Here is a 23405-nt window from a genome sequence, read left to right on the forward strand (position 1 = left end):
CACCAGGGACACTGATAAATAAATACGAACCGTATTACGATTATTCATGATTCAGTGCACCAAGGACTTTAATATATATATTTAACTCCTTGAGCATATTTTGTAAATTGATAGTGCTGTGACTTTTTATTATAAACATCTAGGCCTACGTTGCATGTCTGGGTAGTGTAAATGGTTATCCTTTATGTTGTTCTGTACAGCGAAGTATTTCCTTTTTTCTCTTTTTTTTTTTTGTACATAGTAATGAAAGACTACTCAGTTCTATTCGACCTTTCACTCTTTTTGAAAGTAGCCAAAACCCGATCTTCTTCTGCAAAATGTTTCACCCAATAAAATAACAACACAAAAATTGATGACGTAGTTCACGTCAATAAAGGGTTTGTCTGGCCTGACTGTGGAGATCCTCACATTCTTGGAATATTTTACTTGCTCCTGCTGCTGCATCTGAGGTTATTATTGCAATAAGTACTTGTTCGACTTCTAAGCATGATAACACACGTCGCTATATGTCTATTAAATAAATTGCATGTTTAAATTAGGTGAAAATGAATATTATATGAAGCAGGTATTGAAATGCAGGGTCTAGATTGCTGGAAACTTTATAGCTATTTGTATTTATTCATATGTGTTAGGCAGAAGAGATGGAAATCTGTGTAGGCTTAAATCTGTTACTCAATTACAACGACATATCTGGATCTGATTGGGATGTTTACAACATTTGCATCACGAAGATAATGTATGCTATTGCCAAAATTTATTATTCCCGTATTTCAAATTTCAGCATTAACGTTTTCTTACACCATCTGTTCTCTTTTGGTCTTTTTTTAGATGACACATAAATGACAAAAACACATGTAAATAACGATTTTTATGCATTTGCTACATATATATTTAAATGTATTCAAATTTTTAAACTAAATCACTAATTATTTTTTATTTACTATTATGTCTAATAATTCTGGTAATTATGTTATGTTTTTTTGCAGGGGTAAAAATTAGGAAATACAAGCTGGTAGCCTAGACCATATTTTTGCTTATAATTTTCTATATGTTCAATTAAATTTTACCCAAAAGTTCGGTAGCCAATCTAATTCTAAATGCCATGGGCTACTGATTGACTGATAATTTTTATTCCTGTTTTGTAAATAAAAGTGTGTGACATTGAGTGTTCACCCAGGAATCGTATTTTTAATGTACATGTGCCTGAAAATTAAGATTAAGAAATTTACAATGTAGCCTAAAAGTGAAGTACTGTGTACGTTTCAGATCAGTTTGACATCACATACATTTGTAAAGTCTGAATTTCCTCTGACCCTGCAATCCTCCTCTTTTTTATTTGGATATTGATATGTCGGGTTCAGTATCCAATTAAAAAAGAGGAGGGTTGCAGGATCAGAGGAAATTCGCACTAACATTTGTACATTGCAAATTTATTCACTATTTTATTTGTCCATAGCATGTGCTCTAGTCTATAGTTTTGCTTTTACACAAATTCTTTGAAAATGAAAACCAGAAGAAATAATATTTTTTGACATTGTTCTTACACTATTATTATGCAAGATAATGCACAATTAAAGTAAGTTACCATTATTTAGTTTAAATCATGAAATTAATTAAGTTAAATATTTTTGAAAAATGGAAGCCTGAAACTTGTACATGTACATGTATCTACTTGTACCATTTTCTGTACAGTACATGGTCTTGCACAGTGCTTATACACATATTGAAGATGTACACCTAGTTCCTATTATGGAGAAATTTTATTTTTTTTTTTAACATGATTTTTAGCATGTTGAAATAAGCCATTTTTTCGACAGTATATGCTGTCGTAAGTACATTACTTAAGGAAATTTGTAAGTGTGCACCACACTGTAGTTTTTTAACTTTCTTAGTGTTTATATACACATTTACATGTAAGATACTTATACATGTGTGTATATGCTGACAAATAAATGACTGTGTCACAGGTCCAGACAAGTACTGTAAATGTGTAATTTTCCCTATATTCAGAATCCGAGAAAGTAGCAACCCATCAATGTGTGCCTTTAAGAGTGGGAGTGGTAGAAAGGTGGGGGAGGGGGGCTATAAACACATCTCTTTTAGTTCTGTAATTATTCAATAAGTTGCCAATACATAACTAATATGTTTACAGTGTGCGTTTTGCTATTGAATTACATTGTCACTTGTTGTTAGTTGTTACTATCTCTTTCCTTTGCTGTTTGTTGTCCTTCGCCTTTTGAGTTACTGGTTTATCTACACACTATTTGTGCATGTAGGGTTTAATTTTGGATATCACTTTTACTGTGGTTATTTGAATAAAAATTTAATTTTATTTTGCTAATACAGGCTTCACATTGTCAACAGATTTTGACTTACCTATTTTCCCCCTAAAAATTTCATAGAAAACAACTTCAAAAACATCTTATTAACCACCTGAACTTTGTGGAAACTGAAAATTGACTACCATCTGTAAAATATTGGGTCATTTGGTGGTACTTTATGTTGTTTGTTAACCTAAAAATAAGTCAGTGGGATGGTCAAGGTATGAGTTGGTTGGGTAACAGGAAACAGAGGTATAATTTTATTTGGCCTTACTGTCTAGCATTAACTGAAGTTGTATTTTTAGTTTTTCACAACACTTATGATGGAGGGTCATATCTCCAATACAATTTAACTTACATCTGTCATGTTTGTATGGGAAAAAATGGAACTTTCTAATTATTTTATAAATAGATGGCTTCAGCAGATGAAGATAAAGATTTAAAAAGGTGTCAAAGATTACTGAATTACTACACAGAGGGCAGTGTCTATAAAGTTATAGGCAGGTGTTACAGCAAAGAAAACACAGAATGCTTAGTTCATATGTTAGAGGAAAAACGAGGCAAAGAGATCCTAGCAGAAGTTGAGAAATACAGCGAAAACTGCTCAGACCAACAGAAAGACATGCTTTTGTTCACTGTTGCTCTGTGTATGAAGGACAAAGACAGTGAACTGAAGCAGCATGCCAACAAAACATTTCTCTTGCTGTGTAAGACTGCAAGGGAACTTTTCACATTTTTAGAATTTCACAAAAAATTGTCTGCAAGGGACACTGCTTCTAGAGGATATGGGCGTTCATTGAAACGTACATTGAATGAATGGTACAACAGACAAGATCCAATGGACTTGGCCATCATGACAATGAGGGATAACAGTGTCAATGGATGGTCACATGCTGATGTTCTTAAAATGGCACATATCAAAGGCAAATCTGAAGGTAAATATTTAACTTTTATTTACTGAACATTGTAGTTTGGTTCAAAGTTTTTCTGAAATAATGCACTAATCGTACTTTTAGTCTATGATGCATTTACTAATATTAAGGTAGGTCATACCTAATATTTGTAGTAGAGAAATTTTCCTAGTTTTTCTGGAAGATGACCTTGAATGAACTTAAGAATTTTAATGTAAAAATCATAGGTCACTGAAATTTATTTAGAGATATTAGAGCCTTAATATAGACAATTTTTATTTGGATTCTGTGTCCCCCAACTCTTTTCCTTGTAATTTAAAAAAAAATACATTTCTATAGAACATTTTCCTGTCAATTATCTCCCCTTAAAATAACTTTATACAATTCATGTTTGTAATTTTACCAAACAATTTTTTAGGTGAAAAATGCTTCACAAATAATTTAAACATTATTAATTTATTGAAATTACATGTATATATATTTTTTATGATTTTGTAAGATGACAGAAAGTAATTAAGAAATAATTCCTGAATGCCGGACTTTATGTTTATTTAACATAGGGAAAGCACTATAATTGTCTATTTTTCACGGAGCATTATCGAGTTATAAAATCTTGACAAATGTAGTTAAGATAGGCATAAAGCTCATCATCCAGGAATTTTTTCTTTTCTAACGTGACAAAAAGTAATTTTTGTCGGTGAGGCACTCCATAAGAAAATGAAATATTTGGTCTTTCCAATTTTCTCTCCGTATCATTTTTTACAATAAAGTACAATTATTTTAACTGTTACAATAATAATATTTTAAATACATGCATGTGATTATAATAAGAAGTAACATTTATAATTATAAAACGGAAATTGAATCACATTTACCAATAAAATAACTAACAAAATCATGTCATGACAGCACATCATGTGACATAGATATAGGTAATTCGATCAAGGTGGAAATCCCACTCTATGTTGCTATGTTAGTCTAACAAAATATCAACAAATCAAGATCCTCTGAAACACATTTCATTCTTTGTGAATAACATTTCAATTTTGATTTGCTAGTGGAACCATGTCCTTCAATGCTTGGTCGAAATCAGTCTGGCCAAAACAGTAATTTTACATGCATCATACAGCCAACATGTTGACATTTCTGTGTGTTCTTATGTAGTATGTTAAGATTGTAATAGCATAGAGGCGTTTCTTGAGAAGTATCATTGACTTTGTTGCTTTCACAATTAGTAAATAAATAATTACAATTGATGAATACAATGAAAAGCAGTGATGAAAAGTTACATGTACCTCGTCATTACAATGATTGAGCAAGTGCAAGCATGGTTTTATGCTACTTAGAGATCTCCATCTTTAACAAAGCAAACATGTCATGCCATGTTAGAATGCTCAGTGTAATAGGCATGATCTACCTCAAGAACAAAATTTAACAATAAATTCTATTATTTTAATATTTACCCTCTCTAACAGAGTAATGCCAAAATTCAATATGACCTTGAAATAACTGAAATGAAATGTCATTAAAATAATGACTCCAGTCCTTAAAAAATAGTTATCAAGGGGATGAATCGATGGCCTGTTTTAAAATTTTTAATCTACATCACAGGACAGACTAAGAGTTTGTTTTTTCAAATATATATAAATGATTTAACAAGATATTATTGTGATCCAGCTAGTGTTATTATCAACTGAAATGTACTAAAACTTTTTATAGAATCAGTACTTTATACTAGACTGAACCATGAACACTGCGAATTTTAACTGAAACTCATAGCCAAATTGAAAATGCAGAGATATATACAGTGTATATACTAATTTAATGATATCTAGCGTTAACATACATGTACATTTTACATTTAAGATTAGTCTTTGTATACAATTCAGGGGCGGATTAAGGCAGGGCATGGCGGGTAAGCACCCCCCTAAAATTTGCAAAGCATGGGTTGTCAGGGCTAGATTCAGGTGGTTTTAGGTTGATTTGTTTGTTTGTTTGTTGGGGTTTAACGTCCGAGCAGCAATATTTCAGCTATATTCAGACAATGAAAATGAAATTGATGATAAAATGAACATGAAATGATGATGAAATGAAAAAGGGATGGGACAAAAGGACAATGGGGTCGACAAATTTTGATTGCCACTGGAAATAGGGAGAGATGGGTAGGGTCGGGCAATTTAGCCTCCTGTGGCAGAGCCCTATGCTTCCTACTCCGGGAGAATACCACAGTAGGGTTCTTTAATGTGCGAGGAACATGGCATCTTTCCCAACACGGTGCACCACTATGGTTTGCGGTCATGTTTTCCGTATTATAGCCTGACAACTCCAGCATGTAACACACCAGGGGTACCCCATTCCACCACCTGGGCACACATCCCAGTTGCTCTGTGGGCAGAGTGCCCTAGCCCCCAGCTAAGGTTCTGAGCACTATTTAGTCGCCTTTTACGACAAGCTTAGCGCTGCTGCAGGCCTATTCTTTTAACACCTGGACCTGCATGGGGCGGTTTTAGGTTGAAACTTTAATTTCTCGCTAATTTTACCACAAAATATATCTACATTGCATCCACTCTTGAAGAATATTTCCAAAATTTAATCTAAAAAAATTTAACTGAGTCCCCCCCATCCCCCCCTCCTAATCTAAAATCCTGGATCCACCCCTGTATAATGTGTTCCATTGTGTGGAGGTTCCTGGCTGAGTTTGAAGCAATGGTCTGATTGATTCATTCTTGTTGATTCACACATACTAATCTCAGATAAAGTCTTCTATAGGTTTTAATCTTTAAAACATAAATAAGTGTATGCTAAAAGATTGATTAGTCTATAATTTGCTTAAAAATGAAAGCCATTAATGTAAATAATTTTTATTGATTTGATTAACAGCTGCAGTTGATAACATTGCAAGAAGGATATTTAACTAATGCTATAATGATATTCAGATACTTTGCTTAAATGAAGTTAAATGAGTTATTTCTTAAGTTTTAAGATATTGAAAGAGTTTTAAAGGGGGCCAAAAAGGTTCTTATGTTTTGAGGAACTTTTAATGTTTCCTTCTTTCATGATTAATGCAATATTCTGAGATGCATTTTATAACAGAGGAATTTCACTTCAAATGAATTAACTGGAAATCTGCCAAAACCATAACAATTACCGGAAATATTCTGTTTGTCTAGTTTCACTACATGTACAACAACTGCCATTTAGACTGTGCCATTCTTAGTAATACATGTACCTGTAGTTACGTTGTTATGTTGAATTTTGTTTTTGCTCCAATGTGTCTTGTAGTGATTGATGCCAAATTATTTTAAATGATGACATGCACCAAGATACATGAAATATATTACATAACAATCTTGGATAATCATACATGTTCATGTAGAACATGTTACCTTCAATTTTAAACATAAGTAGATAGCAATTACTGTGAATGCTTTTCAAGGCAGAGCAAAATCATGGTCACATAATGCAAGGGGTCTTTAATAAATACAGATTAATTTTACAATAGCATGCACTACATAGGGATATAAAAGCCACAATCTTGTAAGACAGGTTACTGTTGAATACATGTGGTCACTAAGACAGGTTGACTCTATTTAAAGGAAGCTTATAACCTTATATGTATTTATAATTAGTTTTACTACCAATGTCCTGCAAAATAAATCAGTGATCATTTATAAAAAAATAAGTAGCTCTCAGAATGATTGGAATATAATTGTTTTTATATTATAGACATTTTTTTTTTTAAATTCCACATGTTATTAAGTTTGACCAAGGCATTTTCTGTTTTTATTTTTAAAATCTGAACAGGAATAATTAGAAGGAATTTCTTGTGACATGTTTTAGAAAGCATGTATAATCAAGTAACTGTAACTACCTAGTCTTTACTAAATACCCTTTACAAGTAAGTAAGGATGGAAGATAAGTTTCTATTTATCTATCTGTCCATCTCATTGTCTGTCAGATATAATTTTGCTTAAATGAAGTTAAATGGGTTATTTCCAAGTTTTAAGATATTGAAAGATCACTATGGGAATGTGCATATTGGCAAGTATATAAGGTATTGGGAATTTTCTTTCAATATGTTTTATAAATGATATCAGTACAGACATGGGTACCACACACGCTGCAGTCGAGGGGAGGGGAATCAATCCTGTTACGGCATGTTCTTGTTTTATTTGAAAGATTCCCATAAAAGTGAATAATAAAAGAAATGTGTTATTTCTGTTTGCTTATCCATAAGGCCTGAACTAAAGATTTTTATTTGAATCTTTTGTGGTACTGTACATGTATATGTATTTATTTTTCGCAGTTGTTAACTTTTGCTTGATTTTGTCAAATAAACATTTTTGCGGGTATGAATTTTCACTGTTTAAAAAAAATGATTAGCATTGTTCATTGTATTGTGTTAAAAAATAATTTCATTGAATAGTGTTATTCATTATACAGAGTTAAAAATCAATTTCGTGGGTTTCATGTTTTTTTGACATTGCAAAATTAATACCTCATAAAAATTAATAGGTTTACACTAGATAATTACATGTACATGTACAACATGTTCATCAAGTGGACATGTAATTTCATTTCATAGGACAATTAGAGGTGTATTGACTCAGTCCCTTTATGTGAACTTCAATTGTAATTATCTTTCCAGGATCATCATTGATATTCAAGTACCTTATTAAAGGTAGAAAAGGAAGAGATGAGGTTTTGAAGCAAGATAACCAACCAGAAAATGTGCAAAAAGTTTTAGACTACCTCAAAATGGTACACCAAATCCATCACTGTACCGATGAACATACAGTAGCCAGACTTATTGAGCAGCATAACCTTGGCACGCAACATGTGCCTACAGGTCTATTGACTTCCAAAGAGGTAAAGTAAAAATATCTTATGTTTTAAGACAATTTTAGTGTTTGTTTTCAAAATCTTATCACACAAGGCAATAGACGACTTTCACATTCAACATTTATGTCGAATCCGGTGGAATCTGGTTCATGGTTTCATTCCAGACAAAGAAAGGGTGTTGGATTTGAAGGCTACGAGAACAGTATTAGTTATGTGTAAATACGTTTCCCACCAATATAATACATGTACCATTTAAAAACTCCTGGCCGTAACCAATCAAGTTTCTGTTCCCTTGGCTTCCATTGCAATGTCTCCTGATCTTGCACCAGCTGACCCCAGTTGACCTTTATATAATTGAGGGTCACGCTGGGCTTCACCAATGTCACAATTTGTGATTTTTTATTTGATCATGGCCATGTGCATGTGTCTACATACAGGTTTCACAGCCCTTTTAAACTACAGATACATTCTGAAACAGATTAACCTTATAACAGAGTAAATTAAATCCAACTAAGAATGGTTATCCCATCAGGAAGTGTCTAAAACACTTTGAAATGCAAGAATTGATAAAAGAAAATGGATGACATTTGTTTTGCCATGTGGCTTTTTTTGGCAGGAAAATCAGTAAACAAATAGAATGGGGATTTCCAAAATCTAATAAATGAAATAATGAAGGCATTAAGTAATAATGAATCAGATATCAAGCAGGAGTACAAGAGATAATTAAAAAGGAACACAGTTTATTGTCCATTGTAGTTTGCTAGAAATGTTATCACTTGAAAAAAGAATCAAGTTTGTTGAAAATTTATAGATAAAAAATCATTAGAATTTTAGACAAATTTAATTAAGACCACAAAGGACAAAGGTAAACATGGTTTAAAATCAGGGACTATATGAGCATAGTAATAGAAAGTCCTTGATAGTAATTAAACACCTTTTTTCTGGAGTAGTACTTTATTATTTTGCATATAAAAAGTGACTAATGGTTTTAGATCCTAAGATTAGAGCTAAATACCAGCTTTACACATTGAAACTTCAGATTTCCAATGAAAAGTTGTACAATTTTGTTAAAGTTTTAGAGACAGAACTTTTTAAAAGGATGATCAACAAAAAGAAATAACACTTATTTTTTGTAGACTTCATACTACATGTAATACATCTTTAATAATCTTTTACATCGTTTAGATTAATGAAAAGCAAAATCAACTGAATGTTAGTTTACAGAAATTTCAAAAAATTTGCATAGAAATGATATACTTTCAAGAATGACATAAAATATGATACTGGATGACATAATTAATTGAATATATGCTAATTTCCAATGAATTGATCATCAGTTTTTGAATTGATCAGTAGGATCCTATTCAATATAAAAACCATTTAATCCTAACATCACTATAAGTTGAATATTAATTGTACTCTATATACAAGTTACTTTTTTGTATAAAGTCTTAAATAATATTATCTAAAAATTATTTCACAAACATGGATCATACAATTCAACATTTCAAAAACATAATTGTTAGGTTGACCGAGACCACAAACATCAGTTTGTTAACAGTGTTTGAAAATGTACATCACAAAGGTAATGTTTTACATGAACTGGTACTTTACTTTGAGACATTAAATGAATGTTGAAGTAAGGATCTCTCATGTTGAGTTATCGCTTCTTTTAATTACAGGTGTGGGGATCACTGATAGGTGAGATGACTGTAGGAGAGGTCCTACAAAACTTCAACAAACTTGCCAAGATAGGGTTCCTGGAATCTGCCTATGAAAACAGTAACAAGGTTGTGGAGATGTTGCGCAATGAAGAGATGCTTCAGAAATCAAAGTAATCGTTATATATATTTTAGGATGTAGTTTGTTGATTTCATAATTAGATCTAATGCATTTTAGTAGTAAATAACATTAGAAATAAGGTAGCCAGTTATCTTTGGAGAATAGGTTATAAAGTGTTTTCTGGTTATCCAGGTTTTTCAAAGGAGATATGAGGCGAATTTCACTGCTTCACTTCAATGAAATCACCTGTTAAAATTTCAATTTTGTAAGAAAAATTTTTAAAACATAAAAAAAATAATAAAAATCTGATAAATACATGACCAATATTTCGTGCAACACATAGGCTGCGTCTGTTCTAAAATATGAAGAAACTAGTCATATTAGAATTGTAATAAATCATGGAAACTATATTTTATTATTGTTTTACCACAGCTGGCTTTTTCTTAATTTGACAGTAAACTTAGAGTTATTTATAAATGTCAAAATATATACAAATATACAAATGAATTACATTCTCTCTATTTTTTTTCAGAGTACAACCAATCGATGTTTTGATTGCCAAGAATGTGTATGAAAATGGCAAGGGTGGCAAAGTCACCTGGGCAATAAATGAAGCTGTTGTTGATGCTCTCAACTTTGCCCTGGAATTCACTATTAAGGTTTGTTATTTAGCATGTTTTTGTAGCTTATATTCCTACTTGTAACATATATTCTATGGGAATTTCTTTATGTAAAATTAGTGGGAGACCTTTCAACAATTTAGTTTTTTATAAAAAATGCAGTTTAGTTGTGATCTTAGGAAAACTTCTATACGCTTACGCTTGCATGTTTTGCATGCTGTTTATGAATATAATTCTTTGGAAAATATGCATTGTATATTCAACATTATTTTTCAATAGAAATGATAGCTTTATATCAAATATTTTCCCATTTGTAATGCCATTGGTCACAACTTATAATAACAATGTTCATTTATCTTCCTGTAACTACCAATTTAATATCAGATTTATGTATAAAAGAAAACTATAGAACTACTGATATCTAGTTGCATTCTTAATAAACTATCAAGATGTAAATTTTGTATTCATATTTATAACTGAGTGTCATTTTAAACTTCAGAATACTAAGTCAACTAATAAGCGTTACCTTATTGGGGTTAGAGTTGGGGCCAACACAAAGAAATCCACAGTGCGAGGCTGTAAGACACTGTCCACAGTATTTGCCTCTGCTTCTATTGCCATGGTTACAGCCAGGAAAGAGGACAAAGTTCAGTTTGTTTATTTCACAGACAAAGCCACTCAACTGTCCTTGAACTCAGAATCTTCCCTCAATGAAATTGTTGAAGACATTTCTAAACAAATTGTAGTTTCGTCATCGACACCCACCGCAGGAGATGGGGTAAGAGTTTTATTTTAATCATATTTCTGATAGTACCCAAGAAATAATTCTTTTATTCTAAGGAAAAAGTTTACGTATCTTATATTTAAAATGGGACGCTTAATGACCTTGATTACTGTGGAAGAACCATTGTTTGTTAGGTACAAATCGGGCTAGTAAGTGTCGTCACATGACACTATGAATTTACAAGAATGTGTCCCGAACTCCTATTCAAAAACATTGGTATTGTGTGTGTGTATATATAATAAAAACTACAATGTTATCAACAAAAAACTCTTATATATAAATATAATGGTACAAATATGACCCTTGTTTATACAGTAAAAACTAAAATGTTATCAACAAAAACCTCTTTTATGTAAATATAATGATACAAATATGACCATTTAACTATTTCTACACTTCAGTTATTAATGGTAATAAAACACAACTAGAAATTATTGAGATGGAATCCATATCTGTTGGCACCGCCTTGGTAATTAAGTCATATATACATGAAATGGATTTACGTGATCTGAAACTTTGTCTACTATACATGACAAATATGTTGTAATAACAGCAGACAAAGCCCAACACAACATTGTTTTTTTTCTGCAAAACGTTTTACATCAAATGTTTATTATCAGAGGTAGACATAGAAAATAATAGCAGTGATAAGACCTATACTGCTACCACACTCTCCAAAGAAGATATTGTGGAAAACCAGAAATCTGTGCTATCCTCTTTTGGTCTCTCTACCAAGGAAGATGATTGTGATTTACCATCTATGTACTGGATTCCTAAACTTCACAAGAATCCATACAAACAACATTTCATGGCTGGATCTGCAAAATGTACCACCAAACCTCTTTCAAAACTTTTAACTTCTATACTCACAACTGTCAAAGAGGGTCTACAGTCCTACTATAATACTTGTTACTCCTGTAGTGGTATTAATTCAATGTGGATCCTGAAAAATTCGAAAGATCTTTTGGAGACAATCAGTTCAAGACTATTATCTGAATATAATAGCATTAAAACCTATGATTTTTCAACACTGTATACTTCTATTCCCCATACTCAGTTAAAATCTCGACTTAAAATCATTATACATTGTTGTTTTACCAAAAAATATGGTACACCTAGATACAAATATATAGTTCTTGGTAGAGATTCCTCATATTTTGTAAGAAATAATTCCAAATCATCTTCCAAATATACAGAGGAAGATGTTTACAAAATGCTGAAATTTTTAATTGACAACATATTTATCCAGTGTGGTGGACGTGTTTTTCAGCAAACGGTTGGCATTCCAATGAGAACAAATTGTGCTCCTTTACTTGCTGACCTTTTCCTTCTCTCTTATGAGGCTGACTTTATAGCTAATCTGATCCGAAAGAAAGAATATCGTTCAGCTAGATCCTTTAATCTCAGTTTCTGATATATAGATGACGTATTATGTTAAAACAATCCTAATTTCGAGGATTTGATACATCGCATCTACCCCAAAGAACTTCAGATAAAGGATACTACAGGCACTGTGAAGTCGGCCTCATATCTTGACCTACACTTAGAAATCGATGGTAAAGGAAAACTATTGACCAAACTTTATGACAAACGTGATGACTTTTCATTCAAAATTGTCAACTTTCCTTTCATCTGTGGCAACATCCCTTCAGCACCTGCGTATGGAGTTTTCATATCACAACTCATACGTTATGACAGAGCTTGCTGAAACTACACAGACTTCTTGTATCGCGCTAAAACTCTAACAAATAGGCTTCTTGAACAGGGTTATCTTGCTACAAGATTGAAGTCGTCACTATAGAAGTTTTATGGTCATCATGAACTCGTGGATTGTTATGGTGTATCTACATGTATCTGCACCATGAAAACTGATTTATTCAATGGGTCATAGATTTCCTTTCCTCGTTTGTCTACCCCGGACTTGACTTTTTATGAGCAACTCGGCGGGTGTTTCTAGAAAAACAGAGGACGCTTACCCTACTGATGCACCTGGTTCATGCTCCCAGTTTTTAGTGGAGTCCGAGTTGCTCATTTGCTTTTGTTACTTTGTATGTATGATTTTAGTTACTTCATGTTCTTTGTGTGTGTCCGTTTTCCTTGTCTGGTCTTTGTCCCTGGATTACATTCTTTTGATTACCGCTATAACCTTGGTTCAGTTGATTACTCTATCTACCCACATGCCAAATGTCAAAAGCCCACATGGAAAGACAAAAAAATTACAGCCTGGAAAAGAGTTCGTCAATGGAAAAATAGGAGTTTTACCTTGAGGTAAAAGATCATAGACAAGGTCATAGGCTTCTATCCATGGTACACTACACATCATCTTTACATGATCTACATACATGCCAAATATAAAAAGATCACATCTAAAAACAAAAAAAAATTACAGCCCAGACAAGAATTTTTCTCTGAAAAATATGGAATTTGACCTTGACATCAAAGTTCAAGGTCATAGTCTAGTATCCATGGAATGTGACATGTTTTTAGGTGATCTATCCACATGAAAAGTATCAGAAGTCCACATTAAAAGATAAAAAAAATCACAACCAAGACACAAGTGTGTCACTGAAAAAAAAACATGAATTTGACCTTGAGGTGAAAGTTCAAGGTCATAGGCCACATGCCACATAATCTTAAGGTGATTTACCTACTGGAACATGTTGAATATCAAAAGGCTACATGGAAAGACTAAAAAGTTATAGCCTGGACATGAGTGTGTAATGGATGGACAGACATTATAGGGCAACCACTGCTTTTTCTGGTGGGGCCCTAATTAAAAATTCTTACAACTAACCATTATATTGATGTGCTTTGAAGTAGCAAACTTATACAAGCCAGTCTTGGCGTTTTATGTGTACGATCGGTACTATTTCCGGATAAGAAATTAGTCAAAAACAAAACAAGCCCAATAGTCATGGTGTTTTTGTCAAATTTTGAATTAAAATTCTTGATGAAATGTTAAACTATGAAAACATTGATTCATTGATGAAAAAAACTGGTGGACATTTGATTAACCATGAAAAAAGTCCCTTCTTAAGTATTAATTTCAGTACCAAGTACCATGGTACTTTTGAAAATCACAACATAATTGAATGACTATGGCCAAGTAAAAGAAAGTTTGGTTCTCAGTTCCTCCCTTGTCTCTTTAAATGCCTTTGAGGGTTCCTCATTTCCTACCTCTTGAAATATAAACAAAAGCACCTTTATATCAAAGTTTTATTGGCCATGAAAAGGGTCAAAGTAATGTCTGTCTCTTCCTCCTTTATTAATTTTTATGAAAAACGAACCACAAAATTAACTATGAATTTCCTATATTATTAGTTCTTGTTTGCAATTATTAGATTTGTATAATTGTAGATGTCTGATTTTAATATTTTTTTTCAAAGGATATGCCAAAAGTCCCATGTGACCTGACAGCCCCAATCAGATGGGCCACTGAAAACAGGAAGCAGATTGATGTATTTATCACAATTACAGATGCTTATCATAGAACTGGGGAAATAACTCCTCCTAAAGCACTCATGCAGTACAGAAAAGAAATGAACATGCCAAAAGCCAAGTAAGATTGAGAACTATGTTTTAGGGGGAAAATATAACAACAAATTAGGCATAATCTAAAGAAAATGTGGATAACAATATGCATAGTAAAACATTTCAAAAAGAAACGAGAGGGTCTGTTAAAATGTCATTTTTATTGACTTTCACTCTATTGTTGACCCAGAAATTATTCCTTTTATTATTTAGGGAGTATGACATGATATAATTAGACTTTTTCATAAGATCCACTGTGTAAAGTATTTGGTTTTACTGGATCATGGTGTATAAATTGGTGTTGCACTAAAATATGAATTTGGTTCCTAGAAACTTTTATGCAATGAACAAATAAACAAAATACCTCTCTTTTGGCACAGACATTGATAACCATATATATCTGTTGAAATGTAGAAATGTAAATTCAGAATTTTATTAAATTTTTTTGTCATTATGAAGTTGAAGTTGCAACTGACTTCAAATAGTAATAATTATTTAAACTTACATTGTGGAACTTGTAACATATCTAATAAGCTTTTTTTTTTCGATTGCAAAAACTAAAATCTTATAAATTAACTTACATGACAAAAATGTAATAATTCATGCAAGCAATGATTTCTTTATTATAATATTTATTTGTACATCAAAAGATGTATAACTAAAGATAATATAAAGAGATCCTGCAGTCATCATGTGAAAAAAAAAATCTTCATTTTACAGGCTGGTGACGTGCGGATTGTGCAATGCTAATATGAAATCAGCTGACCCAAGTGATCCTGGAATGATAGACATTGCTGGTTTTGACAGCACTGTCCCTTCAGTTATCAGTAAATTCATCCTCCATGACTTTTGAGGTTCATACAGTAATCAAAGCTATTCACCCTACGTGAAAGGGTTGGGAGCTTTATCATCTGAAAGCTTTTGAATTCCTGATAAAAACAGTCGCTTATGACACCAATCAATTGCTTAAAGGCTTAAAAATTCCACTCTGGCATAAATCATTTGCTTTCCCAGCAATTGACTGATAAACTGTCACAAGCTACTGCTTGAGGCTGTTTAAAGCCTGAAATGTTTTTTTTTTTTTTGGTAACAGTCAGAGAAGCCAAGTTTCAAGGAACCAGTCTGATGGAGAATATTCCAAGAAACATACTGTGATATAACATACATACTGATTATTGAATCATTTCTCTTTTTGAGATTGACTTTTTTTTCGTTTTCGAGAAACTTTATACAAATTTAGCATATTATTTTTCAATTTTAATGCAGATTTGTACATTGAATTCCAACACTTGTGTGACATATTCAACTTATTTTTGGTACCATTTTTATAATGCATGTATAGCCTTATTTATTGAGATTGTAGCATGCTCAGTCTGTTTGCATTTGTCATTTTCAGTTATATTCATCCAAAATGTATTAATGGTAGATATTGACCAATTACCATTGTTTTACAGGAATATTTTACTGTGCAATCTTATTTACCTCTGAGTTTAAATCATTTACGTGTATATTTATCTTGGAGATCTTGAAAATTATCTAGTTTATTGTATGATTCATTAGCACATTTCTACATACACACATAAAAGATTTACCTGTTACTAAAGATTCAGGATACTAAACAAACATACGATTATAATAATCTGAGGATATAATTTGTTTTAGAAAATATATGAATTAACTTAATAAGAAAATACTATGAAATATTTATATTAGTTTTTATACACAACATCGGTATTTATGAACCACATAAATGTAACAATGTATCTTATTGTGTACAAATATTATGCATATGTGCTTTCTGATTTATGTGTATTGAAAGGATTTAATTTATTGAATGAAAGAATTTATTGATTCATAGTATATTTCATCCTGTTTAAATGGAACTTATGTAAAATTAAACATACAAATGTAAATAAAGCTAGAAGAAGAAAAAATGTCATAAAGAAAAATGGAAAAAAAGTTAAATATAGCAGTAAATTAGAAGAAAAAGATTTTGTCAACTTAATCTTGTAATCTTCTCTCAATTTGAGCATGCTTTATCATTTTATCATCCTTTACATTCATATTTTGTCTAATTTGTATTTTGTCATCATCTGCAATATCTTAAATATTCATTTATTTAATTTGTAATTATTGGGTTGTCATATGTCAGGTAAGCTATTATTCATTCATTTTAATATTCTTTGTCTTGCGAAATATTGTTGTTGTTTTTTTTTTTTTAATGGAAATTCATCACTTTGGTTGTCATTGAAAAATGTATAGTAACTGTAACTAGAAATAAAAAAGTAGAATAATATTTCAAAATTAGTAATCATTAGGAATTTTTTATTTGATAAATAATGTAACTAATTTAACAGAATTTCTCCCATTCTAAACCAATAATAAAAAAAATACTTTTTAACTTTTTAACCAAGGGTGGTGACTAAATTTAACATTTTTTTAAGTTTTCTACAGAAATAAATTCTCCATCTTTCTATATTTGACTTAAGCTATTTATACACCCTTTATGATAAAATATAGACATTAACACTGTTGCTAAAGCTGGTGTGTCAAAAATCTAAATTTTGCCATCTTGTGTGGAGAAAAAGATTTCTTATTAAAGAATCTTTATTTAATTTGTTAAAAGTTTCTCAAAAGTTAGTGTATTTATATGAAAAAATAAATAATTGTAAATATTGAAAAATGAAAATTATGAAGAAAAATGTAATTATATAGAGAATTTTTCGGGTATAGTAGGTTGTTGCTGTCTTGCTTCAGAGATTTAAACTAGCTTACCTATATGGCTTCTAAGCATAGACAAGATTAAGACTGTATTATTATGTTGATACTTTCTTATATTAGATGGCTTTTAACATTGTTAACAAAAATAAAGCACCAAAGGTTGTATATGTATTCATTCTATGTGAAAAAATTAAGGGCTGACTTGCTTTTATCTATAGCTTTGAATTTTGAACTCCTCGTGACAAGAAGGAGTTGTATAGTATGGTTGTGTTTTCTTGTTCCCTTTGTAGCTTTTCAGTGGATTAAACACCATGTACTGGATTATGTTGGCTTATTGCTTTGTGCTTTTATAAACTTTTACTGATGATATATACTTGTGGAAAGTGTACCAATTTTTTTAATTTTTTTTTTTGGGGGGGGTAATTTTACTTCAGTAGTATTGTCTTCCTTTTGCATGTTATGTAATGAGATGTACTGTGTTATTTTTACAATTTGAGTTATCGTGATTTTTCAATTTTTTTTTATTTGAGTTCTGAATAAAATAATTTAATGGCATTCCTTCATTCACTATATTTTTTAATCACTACTTGAAATAATGTATCTTAGTCTACCTAGTAACATTATCTTTGTAAAACACCAGGCTAAAGAGCTGATAATCCAGTTTGAAAAAAGCTACCAGTTTGAATTTTTGACAAGGCCCTACTATTTTTTAAGGCATTTGTTTTCTATCTTTTATCAGTGGTCATTGAAACTGAAATCAGTAGGCATTGAATGTCATTGTCAATAAGGGATTAATTACCTAAACCAGTGTTTATAACATTGTGTTAGAGTAACCACATTGGCAGCTCAGGATTGAATCTAAATAGTGCTGCTGTTTTTCAGATTAATTTATTTCAAGTTTGTAATGTTGTGTTTTAATGCTTTTATCATCAATTTAACATTATTCACTTGGTGCTATTTCATCAGTTTTTAAAAAAGCAATATAAAGACAGGTACATGTATTAATGTCATGTTGTGATGCATAAACATGTTTGTCTAACCAAAATACTTACAAGGTTTATGTTCTGAAGCAGCCATAGGTTGTTTTCTATCATATTATTTTAAGTTAACTTCCTCAGGTCACATATACAATGTCATAGCAATTTATTATCATTTGTTATAATTTTTTTTATTTTTTTTTGTTTTGAATGATTGTATAAAACTTTGAGAATTTCTTACTGGTGGCTATGTTCACAATTTTTTGCTTTATATTGAATCTCAAAGTTGTTGGTTTTAAGTATCAGTCTTTTTAAAAATCAGACTGAAGGTGATTCATGCATGTCAAAAACCCACCAAAGTCAGTTTTATTTCTTGTTCAGAAACAGCTACTGATCACTTAGCCAGTCTTAGATTTTCATTTGGTTATTGCGATTTTGAAATAAAAATCATATAGATTTACATGATTTGGAACTTTGGAAGAGATATTGTTCTTGATTTGGTTTCATTTGGTTGATTTTAGTGGGAGATAAATGTATGATTTTCTAAAAAGTGCAGATCTGAATGCAGAAATGATTATTGTTACATGAAAGTATAGCATATGTAGACTGAAAAAGCATCATTTGTTAGGTGGGTTTTTCTACACCATAGATCACTTTACTATCGGTAGTGTGAATTTTATGTGGACTGGTATTTACTTCTTGTAATGTTGTGTTTTGTAAACCCCTCCATAAGTGTAACATGTAGATTTACCCAGGTCTTTCCCATATATTTGTAACTACAACACAGGTATTAATTTGCACTTTACACAAATACATTGTAATTTTAAAGATATATATATTTATGACAATTTTAAACTAAATTTTCTATTGGAAATACTTGTTTTACAGAGTTAAGATTATGATTGATGTGTTTTAAATGTTTCTTTTATTAATAGCAGGGTTATTAATTCATAAAAAAACATAAGGTTTCCCAAAATCAGGAAGTTTTAGATTCTTAATAGTAAAATGCAGTAGTCATCTGAATGGACTGTTGGGAGTTATAGTGATGGATTAAGAAATTTTTAAAAAAGGAGGGGGCACTCTATTGGTTTTCAATTTTTACAATTAATCAACCAAACTTTTCAAGCAAAAGACTGTGGTGCTCCCTTTAGATCTACCTATAATATTTAGAACAGGACAATTTATTCTTCCAACTCTGATATAGTTAGTTTCATTTTTGTAAAAATATTTTTTTTCCTGAATTGATAAACAACATTATTTATAGGTAGTACACTTGATAGCTTGGGAATTAATTTATAGCCATCACAGAAATATGCGGTTTTCAAATAGTTACTATTAGTTTGGAGAAGAATGCCATAGAGCCAAACAACTGTTTTGCTGTAATTGGGACAGATCATCTCTTATTTATTCCAAATATCTTTAATTTGAAACCAAGTTTTCAGTATTTGGAACTCATGTATAAGACAGTAAGTTATATATAAATGTGCTTTTTTAACCCGTGTTTTATACCTTGTTTTGTTGTAAATTTTGTTTTGAATTAGTTTTACGTTTACTTGTTTTGTTGTTTTGTTGTAGCTATACATCTGATTTCTATATAAGTGTGTAAACCACCAAACAGATGCCAGGCGAGTTAGTTCACACTTTTGGGAGTAAACCCTAATGGGTTTTCAGAATACATGTAGTACAGTAAACATTTTCATTGTTTACCTTTAGTTCTACCCAATTACAGAAGGATGGTTTAAATCTAACAGAGGTTGTATCAGGCCAATAGTCGTTTTTCATGTTTACTGAATGCAAGCCATTTTAGCAATTTTTTCAAAGGGACGTAACCCACTAACACCTGACAACCTGGTTGGGTTTTACTGGGAGAAAGGAAAAACAGTAAATATTTTACTTTGAACTTAAACTATTTACACTTTGGTAAGTAGCTAAGTGGTTTGAAATTAATTGTTCAAAAGTAACCAAATAATTACTGCAGCTGCAATGAGTCAAAAATTTGAATTTATTGCTCCAAATGGATAGTAAACCAGTCTGTTGGGTTGGAAGGTTAATTCCCTTTGCTCAAAATTAAAAAAAAAACAGTCAGTCAGGAATATGAAAACAGTTTATACATATGAATTTTTTTTAAGGGATGCATTTCTTTTTTCTTTTTTTTTTTGGTAGCTTAAAAGAATGTTTTATGATATTCAAATCTCTTACTTTAAATAAAGTGCTACAACATACACATACACTTCCATTGTAAAGAATCTATTGGGAGCTTCTTTATTTTTCATGCAAGTATGCTATTATCATTTTGACCCTGTTTAAAATAGAAGGCAGCCAATGAAGTAAACACAGAAGATCTATTTTAATAGTGAACTCAATGTTGTATACAATAAACATGTATAGTGTATTGTTCTGAACCACTGCATAGTAACTGTAACATTTGCTATGGGCATTGTATGTTTTGATGAATAAAATGTGAATTCTTTTCAATTATTCCCTTTTTTTCAAAGTCTGTTATTATTGACTCATTTAAGTGAAAAATCCACAAATAAAATACACTCTTATACTTATTGTTGAGTTGAGGAGAAAATGTAAGTAAACAACAATAAAGACCAAGTCTAAAGCAAGACTTTTTAATTGTTTTTTTGTTTTTTTTTTTCTTTTTTTTTTGGGAAGGGGGAGGGGGGGGTTGGTTGTTGGTGGTTGATTGAGGTAAAGTGTGCCTCTTTTTGGCAAGAGCCTCCTAGTAAAAATATCATGGCTTTGTCAAAGGAGGAGATTTAGCCACATTCAGGAATTTCTATTGTCTTATTTAAATTTTATATTTAAAACAATAAAAACAGTTACAGGGTACATCAGTTATTGTCAAAACAAATTGTTCTTTAACCTGTAATAAAAGACCATCAATTTACCTATGTTATAAAGGGAAACATTGCATGTCATCTTTTATGGGAGAGGAAGTTACATGAAATTGTTGCAGTGAAATAGGATTTTATTTGAAGTAAGGTCTGTTGCTAATTGTTAATCATGTTGCAAAAACAAAACCTGAGCAAATCTCGGCTTTGAGAAATTTGTGAGAGGGAGATCTCCTGCCTTAGAATTTTCATCAGTTAACATCCATGGGGGTTTGGAGGGGCTTTTTAGACAAAATTGTCCTAGCTTTGATAATGCTTAACCTATTTTAAGCTTGTTTTAAACACCTATTTGCTTCCAATTAGGTTCATTGTAACCTTCAAACTCCCCTTGCTATGAAACAATGCTGACAGACATTTGAAAGTTTCAGAACATACAGGAAAGTGTTATTGAAATGTTAAATTAACAATCCTGGACCTATGTGCCCTTGAAGAGTAAGAAAGAATAAGCTATGATTAATGTCACAAGTTTGACGAAAGTCATTTTAACCCCACTTTCAGTTGTATATTGAAACATATTTCTTTGTCAAATCAACAGAGATTTTTTTAAGAAACCTTAATTTCAGTTTTTTTATTTTTGCAACGACGATTTGAATAGGAATCATAAACTAAAAAAAGTCAGTTCAAGTTTTGTTGAACATTGGATTTTAAAATAGTTTCGGTGCGTTTGTGTTTGCGATGCGGCTTATGAAAGCATTACAATCCAAAGACCAATTTGTTTTCAATATATTACTTCGGGTAACAAAAATATGATACTTAGTTTGACATGAATTATAATTTAATCAAAATACAACGCAAATGTACATTTCTCTTAACCACTTCCAATTTTATTGCATGGATATTAAATTCATATGACGAGACTTACAAGCCATATGGGATCAGATACAAATTATAGACCTTCTCTTCATGAAGTCATCATTACATTGTACTGCTGCCAATGTATGTATGTCTGTCCCATATCTTTTGTCTGATAAAAACCACAAATACTTCAATGTCATGATTGGAAATTAGGTATACAGGTAAGGTATGATGGCATGATGGGTGGTACCATTTTGTTACATTCGTCCTCATCACAGGTTACCTTCTTAAACAAACAACTTGGTATGAATTTTCGGGGCATCTTTGTATGATAAACATATACCTATTAAATATTTTTCCAGATAAGAAAACAAGAAACAACCAATATGTACAGAGAAAACTGAAAACTCTGTAACAATAATAAACAATGATTAAAGTTCAGTAAACATAAACTGAATTTTATTTCAAAATTCAAAATATGACAGTTATAAAAATATTTTTGATCACAACCAAACATCTGCAGGATATATTACAAAATATCACATTATATTGATGAAAGCACCTGATAGTTAACACGGAGAGGTTGTTCACTGATAAAAAAAAATGTTTTAATCTGAGATACAGTTAAATACAGTTAACTTAATCCAGTACATTAGTATGGACAGGACTGGAACCCTTGGCTAGCAAAGATGTAGTATTTGTGGATGAACAATGGATTTTCATAATATATTTTTTGTCTGTCTTAAAATAAATTCTAATATTTGAAAAAAGTAGTACTTGTACAGGATACCGGTATATCAAAAATTAAATAGTATTCTAAGAAAAATTCTTTTGCTGGCCTGCTAAATATAGAAAATAATAACATAAAAATATTCAATTCATCAAGTCCAAGATATTTCAGATGCCTAAATATTCTTGAGTAGTGCCTCATATTTCTTTGGTAGACTTACACAATTATACTGAATAATGGCAGTTTCAAAATTGAGAGGAAAGTATCACAGCTAATAAGGTGAAATCTGATGTTTTGTCAAGAGGTTAAACACCAACTTGGTTCTTTCCATTGGCAGTATCACAGTTAAACTTAATGTCATTTGAAATTAATGCCATTTTTCAGTATCATGGCATGGCAATAGGCTGAGATGGAAAATATCAGATTTATCAAGAACAATAAATCCTGTTTTCAAGAACAGCCTTTAGTCTATAGGTTACAGACCACCAATT

At 31.3% G+C, this 23405-nt stretch overlaps 1 protein-coding gene across 1 annotated transcript; it reads left to right on the forward strand.

Annotated features, from left to right (window-relative positions):
* Window positions 1–343: 343 nt before the first annotated feature.
* LOC148611406 (RNA-binding protein RO60-like) lies at window positions 344–17474 on the forward strand. Its single transcript, XM_088591945.1, has 8 exons — window positions 344–449; window positions 2734–3256; window positions 7881–8101; window positions 9757–9908; window positions 10389–10515; window positions 10976–11254; window positions 14647–14819; window positions 15512–17474. Exons 2-8 carry the CDS (start codon window positions 2734–2736, stop codon window positions 15642–15644), a joined length of 1608 nt encoding a protein of 535 aa, XP_088448071.1. The 5' UTR covers window positions 344–449; the 3' UTR covers window positions 15645–17474.
* Window positions 17475–23405: the final 5931 nt, after the last annotated feature.

Source organism: Perna viridis, chromosome 7, assembly GCF_037379345.1.
Source record: "Perna viridis isolate PV_CMFRI_1.1 ecotype Kerala chromosome 7, ASM3737934v1, whole genome shotgun sequence".
NCBI classification, from domain to species: Eukaryota; Metazoa; Mollusca; class Bivalvia; order Mytilida; family Mytilidae; genus Perna; species Perna viridis.

Coding starts and splice junctions, on each gene's coding strand:
- LOC148611406 (XM_088591945.1), top strand. CDS start 2,734: ATGGCTTCAGCAGATGAAGATAAAGATTTAAAAAGGTGTCAAAGATTA. Junction 10,516..10,975: donor CCCTGGAATTCACTATTAAG/GTTTGTTATTTA, acceptor TTTAAACTTCAG/AATACTAAGTCAACTAATAA. Junction 14,820..15,511: donor ATGAACATGCCAAAAGCCAA/GTAAGATTGAGA, acceptor TTCATTTTACAG/GCTGGTGACGTGCGGATTGT.